The sequence below is a fragment of the Nerophis ophidion genome, linkage group LG18 (assembly GCF_033978795.1).
Source record: "Nerophis ophidion isolate RoL-2023_Sa linkage group LG18, RoL_Noph_v1.0, whole genome shotgun sequence".
Classification (NCBI taxonomy): Eukaryota; Metazoa; Chordata; class Actinopteri; order Syngnathiformes; family Syngnathidae; genus Nerophis; species Nerophis ophidion.
The window spans coordinates 39,109,628-39,119,149 of NC_084628.1; the positions used below are offsets into that span (position 1 = coordinate 39,109,628).

The following is a 9,522-nucleotide window of genomic DNA, read 5'->3' on the forward strand; positions in this document are numbered from 1 at the left end:
TATGTTGACGTCCTTTTTTTTTACCCTCTATTACCTACTATTTTACCTGGTTTAACTTATGCTTACCTACTCTTAACTATGTTGACCTACTTTTTTTTACCCTCTTTTACATTATCCATCCATCCATTTTCTCCCGCTTGTCTCTTTTGTTTTATCTACTATTTTACCTTCTGTTACTTATGCTTACCTACTTTTTCTGGCCCATTTTGCGTACTTTTTTTTACCTTCATTTACTTTTTCCTATCTACTCTTTTAACTGTACTTTTTTAGCCAATGTTGCCTAAGTTTACATAATTTTTTTAACGTTCTTTTACTAATGCTTACCTACCTTTTTTTTCTACCCTTTTTTAGTTTATTTTTACTACATGTTTTTGTCTACATGTTTCCCTTTGTTTACCTATATATTTATCCTATTTTCAACTTATTTCACTCATATTATCCTACTTAGTACCTTATTTTGCCTCTTGTTACCTCATTTTCATGCTTACCTCCTTTTTATTTGACTATTTCTGACCGTCAGTTCGCTATGTTGACCCAGGTTTGTATCTTCTCCCTTTAAAAGAGCAGATTTAGTCGCCACACTCGAGGCAAAATGAAGTCTTAATAATTGTGTAGCTACAAAGAGTTGCGTGATAAATGTAGATGAAAGTACTAATACTGTAAGTATAAGTAGTGTGCGCCAACAGGCTTTAATGCTACGAGCGGTCCACTCTGATGGTGGCAGCCTTTCAAAATAAAAGCGCCCATTCAGCATTTTACATGAGCTTTTAACACTTTTGTACTTTCAGCAGATTCCCTCCTGGACACAAAAGTTGTGGCGTGTGATTGGTGGCGGCTCCGAGTGGGTCATTGTTCCACAGACATGTTTGTGTCACCAGCTTTTCTTTCAGCTAACAAAACTTTCCCGTCACTCCGAGCAAAAATATCGGGCTCAGCGAAGCTTTGACAGCCCGGAATATTGGAATCTCTCCATTTTCTCCAAGGTGGGTGAAATATTTATTTTTATTTGTCATCATATATAATTAATACACATCTATATTAAATGTGGTTAATATTCAATTGTAATTACCAAGTGCAGGGGTGTCCAAACTTTTTCCTCGTACTGAAGAGTCAAAGGATGCAAGGGCCATTTCCTACTTTTTTATTTTGTAAAAAAAAAAAAAAGGCTAAAAACAAACTAAATATATTTAAATATATGTTTATTTGTATTTATTAATTATGTATTTTTATTTGTCATCATATATAGTAAACATTGATTGATTGATTGATATAATTAATACACATGTTGATTCAATGTGTTTAATATTCAATTGTAATTATTAAGGTCAGGGGTGTCCAAACTTTTTCCACCAAGTGTACTGAAGAGTCAAAGGATGCAAGGATCATTTTGGTACTTTTTTATTTTGTAAAAAAAAAAAACTGGCTAAAAACAAACAAAATGTATTTAACGTATGTGTATTTAATTTTTTTTTAATATTTAGTTTTATTTTTCATGATATATTATTAATACACATCTTTATACAATGTGTTTAATATTCATTTGTAATTATTAAGTGCGGGGTGTCCAAACTTTTTCCACCAAGGGTACTGAAGAATCAAAGGATGCAAGGGCCATTTTGGTACTTTTTTATTTTGTAAAAAAAAAAAAAAAAAACTGGCTAAAAACAAACAAAATGTATTTAATGTTTTTTAAATATTTATTTTTATTTTTCATCATATATTATTAATACATATCTATATACAATGTGTTTAATATTCAATTGTAATTATTAAGTGCAGAGGTGTCCAAACTTTTTCCACCAAGGGTACTGAAGAGTCAAAGGATGCAAGGGCCATTTTGGTACTTTTTTATTTTGCAAAAAAAAAAAAAAAGTCTGAAAACAAACAAAATATTTTAATATATATTTATTTTAATTTATTAAATATTTACTTATTACATAATTATTTTAATGTTTCATCATATATAATTCATACATATCTATATTCAATGTATTTAATATTCAATTGTAATAATTAAGGTCAGGGGTGTCCAAACTTTTTCCTCCAAGGGTACTGAAGTTGCAAGGGCCATTTTAGTACTTTTTTATTTTGTAAAAAAAAAGAAAAAAGGCTGAAAACAAACATAATGCATTTGAAAATATATCTATTTAAATGTATTAAATATGTATTTTAATGTTTCATCATATATAATTGATACACATCTATATTCAATGCATTTAATATTCAAATGTTATTATAAAGTGCAGAGGTGTCCAAACTTTTTCCTCATACTGAAGAGTCTAAGGTTGCGAGGGCCATTTTGGTACTTTTTTATTTTGTTAAAAAAAAAAAAAGAAAGGCTAAATACAAACAAATTTTAACATTTTTAAAGCTCTGTGTTGTACAGTAAACACAACATAGAGCACATCATTATTGTTTTTTAGTATCAAAATAATAACGTTATGTCTTTTCGCGCTTTAATTTGTTCCAACAAGGTGCTGCAGGCTAACAAAAGTGCAGCTGTGGCCCACAAACGGCCCCCAGGCCACACTTTGGACACACCTGATTTAGTGTCTCCAAAAGATCATAGCATCAGTCCTCATTTTCATATGAAACATTTTCATATGAAACATTGCCAGACTGATGTAATTATTTGAGTAAATACAGCACTTATTTGTGGAAATATACATTATTTGATTACAATATCTGTCATTGATAACAATTCTACATGTTCACTTAATATTCTAAACAAAAATATGTCTAGTGTTTAAAAAAATTATATATTTTCATTTTTGTACACAATATAATACGTCATATAACAAACGAGGACACACATAAGTTTAACACATAAAAGTAATTGTTCAACCAATTTCAGAAACATTTATTTAGAAAAAAATATGTGTTTATATTATTTTACTATCCCTGTATTTAATCAGTCAATATATATATTTATTTAATATATTGATGTATATTTAATTTGTTTTATTATTATCACTTATTGTAATTGGCGGGGAGAAATCAGATAATTGCAGTGTATTTTAATATGGCACACATTAAAGTTCTAATATTATACTGCAGGGGTCCCCAAAATTTTCCATATATATATATATATATATATATGGATATAATGCATATAATGCATTTTCCCATTGATAATGTGACACCATCGAGCTTGGAATATATATATGTGTATATACGTGTGTGTGTGTGTGTATATATATATATATATATATATATATATATATACATATATATGTGTGTGTGTGTATATGCAAACCCTGTTTCCATATGAGTTGGAAAATTGTGTTAGATGTAAATATAAACAGAATACAATGATTTGCAAATCGTTTTCAACCCATTTTCAGTTGAATATGCTACAAAGACAACATATTTGATGTTCAAACTGATAAACTTTTTTTTTGTTGCAAATAATCATTAACTTTAGAATTTGATGCCAGCAACACGTGACAAAGAAGTTGGGAAAGGTGGCAATAAATACTGACAAAGTTGAGGAATGCTCATCAAACACTTATTTGGAACATCCCACAGGTGTGCAGGCTAATTGGGAACAGGTGGGTGCCATGATTGGGTATAAAAACAGCTTCCCAAAAAATTGCTCAGTCTTTCACAAGAAAGGATGGGGCGAGGTACACCCCTTTGTCCACAACTGCGTGAGCAAATAGTCAAACAGTTTAAGAACAACGTTTCTCAAAATGCAACTGCAAGACATTTAGGGATTTCAACATCTACGCTCCATAATATCATCAAAAGGTTCAGAGAATCTGGAGAAATCACTCCACGTAAGCGGCATGGCCGGAAACCAACATTGAATGACCGTGACCTTTGATCCCTCAGATGGCACTATATCATAAACCGACATCAATCTCTAAAGGATATCACCACAGGGGCTCAGGAACACTTCAGAAAACCACTGTAACTAAATAAAGTTTGTCGATACATTTGTAAGTGCAAGTTAAAGCTCTACTATGCAAAACGAAAGCCATTTATCAACAACATCCAGAAACGCCGCCGGCTTCTCTGGGCCCGAGATCATCTAAGATGGACTGATGCAAAGTGGAAAAGTGACGAGTCCACATTTCAAATTTTTGGGGGAAATATTCGACATCGTGTTATCTGGACCAAAGGGGAAGCGAACCATCCAGACTGTTATCGACGCAAAGTTCAAAAGCCAGCATCTGTGATGGTATGGGGGTGCATTAGTGCCCAAGGCATGGGTAACTTACACATCATGGGTAACTTACACATCTGTGAAGGCACCATTAATGCTACATACAGGTTTTGGAACAACTAAGCGCCATCATTTTCATGGACGCCCCTGCTTATTTCAGCAAGACAATGCCAAGCCACATTCAGCAGGTGTTACAACAGCGTGACTTCGTAAAAAAAAAGTGCGGGTACTTTCCTGGCCCGCCTGCAGTCCAGACCTGTCTCCCATGGAAAATGTGTGGCACATTATGAAGCGTAAAATACGACAGCGGAGACCCCGGACTGTTGAACGACTGAAGCTCTACATAAAACAAGAATGGGAAAGAATTCCACTTACAAAGCTTCAACAATTAGTTTCCTCAGTTCCCAAACGTTTATTGAGTGTTGTTAAAAGAAAAGGTGATGTAACACAGTGGTGAACATGCCCTTTCCCAACTACTTTGGCACGTGTTGCAGCCATTAAATTCTAAGTTAATTATTTATTTGCAAAAAAAAATAAAGTTTATGAGTTTGAATGTCAAGTATGTTGTCTTTGTAACGCATTCAACTGAATATGGGTTGAAAAGGATTTGCAAATCATTCCGTTTATATTTACATTTAACACAATTTCCCTACTCATATGGAAACAGGGTTTGTATGTATATATGTATGTGTATATACTGTATGTATGTATGTATATATATATATATATATATATATGTGTCTTTATATATGTATGTATGTATATATATATGTGTGTATATGTATGTATGTATATATATATATATATATAAATATATATATAAATGACCCTGCGATGAGGTGGCTGCTTGTCCAGGGTGTACCCCGCCTTCCGCCCGATTGTAGCTGAGATAGGCACAAGCGCCCCCCGCCACCCCAAAGGGAATAAGCGGTAAAAAAATGGATGGATATATATATATATATATATATATATATATATATATATATATATATATATATATATATATATATATATATATATATATATATATATATATATATATATATATATATATATATATATATATATATATATATATATATAGTCCAAACGCGATGATGTCATGTTATGGATGGGATGCATTTTTTGATAAGACACCAAGAGTAACAAGCGGTAGAAAATGAATTAGAAAGGACAGATTAAAAAATAATAATAAAAAATAACGGTCTGTAGTTTGGGGATCGCTGCTCTACTGTTTCATATTATATACTTTTACTGTATTCGATTTCCATATTTTTGTTATTATTTGACTATTTGGTATTTCTTGTCCACTTAGACGTTAAAGGACCAACATAAAGGTTAGAACACATCTGAGCTCATGGATTATTTGTACCTAATGTTGTCATCTGTTGGGTGTGTGGGGGGGGGCAGGATGTACAGCTTCATGGGAGGCGGCTTGTTCTGTGCCGGAGTGGGCAACATTCTCCTCATCGTCTCCACGGCAACAGACTACTGGATGCAGTACCGCCACTCCAGCAACTACATGCACCAGGGCCTGTGGCGCTACTGCGTGCCCGGCAAGTGCATGACGCACACGGACAGCATCGGTGAGGACCACCACACCTTTCATCTCACACCCATCATAATAATGTTAGGTATATAAGGACCACCACACCTTTCATCTCACACTCATCATAATTATGTTTGGTATATAAGGACCACCACACCTTTCATCTCACACCCATCATAATAATGTTAGGTATATAAGGACCACCACACCTTTCATCTCTCACCCATCATAATTATGTTAGCTACATAAGCACAAGGACAAATACACTTTACAAAGTATTCATTGAACAACATGCATCTTATTGTGGGAATGCTGAAAAACAGTCGCACAACATTATTATTTATTCTCCCACATTTTTCATACGAATCAAACCTTTACTCTTTTAAAATGTTCCACTCCTTGGTGATACGCATTCCTGCCATTTTTCTTTCCTCAAGAAATTCCCAGGAATTCCACATTTTCCCCTCCTTCAAAATGATTGGAAACATCCACATTTCCCACATCCAAGTAACATTGTTAATCAATTGCTGGAATGCTAACATTTGCATGCTACCATGTTTAGTCATTTTTGCAGGTGTACACCTCAGATTCGTTTATTTTGGTACTTGATGCATGTTTACGGTTAAAATGCTAATGTTAGCATTTTAGCCATTTTTGCAGGTACACACCTCAGATTCATTTATTTTGGTACTTGATGCATGTTTACGGTTAGCATGCTAATGTTAGCATTTTAGCTATTTTTGCAGGTACACGCCTCAGAATCATTTATTTTTGTACTTGATGCATGTTTACGGTTAGCATGCTAATGTTAGCATTTTAGCTATTTTTGCAGGTACACGCCTCAGAATCATTTATTTTGGTACTTGATGCATGTTTACGGTTAGCATGCTAATGTTAGCATTTTAGCTACTGTTGCAGGTACACGCCTCAGAATCATTTATTTTGGTACTTGATGCATGTTTACGGTTAGCATGCTAATGTTAGCATTTTAGCTTTTGTTGCAGGTACACGCCTCAGAATCCTTTATTTTGGTACTTGATGCATGTTTACGGTTAGCATGCTAATGTTAGCATTTTAGCTATTTTTGCAGGTACACGCCTCAGAATCATTTATTTTTGTACTTGATGCATGTTTACGGTTAGCATGCTAATGTTAGCATTTTAGCTATTTTTGCAGGTACACGCCTCAGAATCATTTATTTTGGTACTTGATGCATGTTTACGGTTAGCATGCTAATGTTAGCATTTTAGCTACTGTTGCAGGTACACGCCTCAGAATCATTTATTTTGGTACTTGATGCATGTTTACGGTTAGCATGCTAATGTTAGCATTTTAGCTTTTGTTGCAGGTACACGCCTCAGAATCCTTTATTTTGGTACTTGATGCATGTTTACGGTTAGCATGCTAATGTTAGCATTTTAGCTATTTTTGCAGGTACACGCCTCAGAATCATTTATTTTGGTAATTGATGCATGTTTACGGTTAGCATGCTAATGTTAGCATTTTAGCTTTTGTTGCAGGTAAACGCCTCAGAATCATTTATTTTGGTACTTGATGCATGTTTACGGTTAGCATGCTAATGTTAGCATTTTAGCTATTTTTGCAGGTACACGCCTCAGAATCTTTTATTTTGGTACTTGACGCATGTTTACTGATAGCATACTAATGTTAGCACGCTAGCTTTTTTTACAAGTACACTTAATATAGGGACGGCGTGGCGCAGTGGGGAGAGTGGCGGTGCGCAACCCGAGCGTCCCTGGTTCAATTCCCACCTAGTACCAACCTCGTCACGTCCGTTGTGTCCTGAGCAAGACACTTCACCCTTGCTCCTGATGTGTGCTGGTTGGCGCCTTGCATGGCAGCTCCCTCCATCAGTGTGTGAATGTGTGTGTGAATGGGTAAATGTGGAAGTAATGTCAAAGCGCTTTGAGTACCTTGAAGGTAGAAAAGCGCTATACAAGTACAACCCATTTATTTATTTATTTAATATCAGTTATTTTGGTACTTAGACACATGTTTACTGTTAGCACGCTAAAGTTAGTATGTCCTCTTTTTATTTATTTTTGCATATATACACCTCAGAATCATTTATTTTGGTACTTGACAAATCTTTACTGTTAGCTTTTTTTATCCATTTTTGCAGGCATAAACCTCAGAACCATTTATTTTGGTACTTGACGCATGTTTGCTGTTAGCATGCTAATGTTAGCATTTGTAGCTATTTTTGCAAGTACACTCCTCAGAATCATTTATTTTGGTATATGACGCATGTTTACTGTTAGCATGCTAATGTTAGCACGTTAGCTTTTATTTACAAGTACATTCGGGATCAGTTATTTTGGTACTTGACGCATGTTTACTGTATATAAACATATATTCACCATTAATTTGTTGCTTATTAACATGCAAATTAGTAACATATTGGTTCTTAATTAGTCATTATTAAGTACTTTTTAATGCCTTACTCTGCATGGCCTTATTATAGAACAACCCTAACTCTCTTACCCTAACCAAATACATTTTGATTAAGTCTTTGTTACTTAGAATATGTTCCTTAAGTGTCCAAATAACTTTTAATTAAGTCTTTGTTACTTACACTATTTTCTCCTAGTGTCCAAATAACTCTTAATTAAGTCTTTGTTACTGAAAATATGTTCCTCTAGTGTCCAAATAACACTTAATTAGTCTCTGTTACTTACAGTATGTTCCCCTCGTGTCCAAATAACTCTTAATTAAGTCTTTGCTACTTAAAAGATGTTCCCCTAGTGTCCAAATAACTCTTAATGAAGTATTTGTTACTTACAATATGTTCCCCCAGTGTCAAAATAACTCTCAATTAAGTCTTTGTTACTTACAATATGTTCCCCAAGTGTCTTAATTAATTCTTTGTTACTTACAATATGTTCCCCCAGTGTCCAAATAACTCTTAATTAAGTCTTTGTTACTTACAATATGTTCCCCTAGTGTCCAAATAACTCTTAATTAAGTCTTTGTTAGTTAGAATATGTTCCCCTAGTGTCCAAATAACTCTTAATTAAGTAATTGTTACTTACAATATGTTCCCCTAGTGTCCAAATAACTCTTAACTAAGTCTTTATTACTTACAATATGTTCCCCTAGTGTCCAAATAAGTCTTAATTAAGTGTTTATTATTTACAATATATTCCCCTAGTGTCCAAATAACTCTTAATTAAGTCTTTATTACTTAGAATATGTTCCCCTAGTGTCCAAATAACTCTTAATTAAGTCTTTATTACTTACAATATGTTCTCCTAGTGTCCAAATAACTCTTAATTAAGTCTTTATTACTTACAATATGTTCCCCTAGTGTCCAAATAACTCTTAATTAAGTCTTTATTACTTACAATATGTTCCCCTAGTGTCCAAATAACTCTTAATTTAAGTCTTTATTACTTAGAATATGTTCCCTTAGTGTCCAAATAACTCTTAATTAAGTCTTTATTACTTAGAATATGTTCCCCTAGTGTCCAAATAACTCTTAACTAAGTCTTTATTACTTACAATATGTTCCCCTAGTGTCCAAATAAGTCTTAATTAAGTGTTTATTATTTACAATATATTCCCCTAGTGTCCAAATAACTCTTAATTAAGTCTTTATTACTTAGAATATGTTCCCCTAGTGTCCAAATAACTCTTAATTAAGTCTTTATTACTTACAATATGTTCTCCTAGTGTCCAAATAACTCTTAATTAAGTCTTTATTACTTACAATATGTTCCCCTAGTGTCCAAATAACTCTTAATTAAGTCTTTATTACTTACAATATGTTCCCCTAGTGTCCAAA

The 9,522-nt window shown here is 33.5% G+C and overlaps 1 protein-coding gene across 1 annotated transcript in view; it reads left to right on the forward strand.

Moving 5' to 3' along the window:
• The first annotated feature begins 794 nt into the window (after nt 1-794).
• Nucleotides 795-9,522, forward strand: part of lim2.3 (lens intrinsic membrane protein 2.3) — a 10,410-nt gene continuing 1,682 nt past the window's right edge. The window contains exons 1-2 of the mRNA XM_061878092.1: nt 795-983; nt 5,579-5,754. Of these exons, the coding sequence (XP_061734076.1) occupies nt 5,580-5,754 (175 nt within the window). The 5' untranslated portion in view covers nt 795-983; nt 5,579. The remainder of the gene's footprint in view (nt 984-5,578; nt 5,755-9,522) is intronic.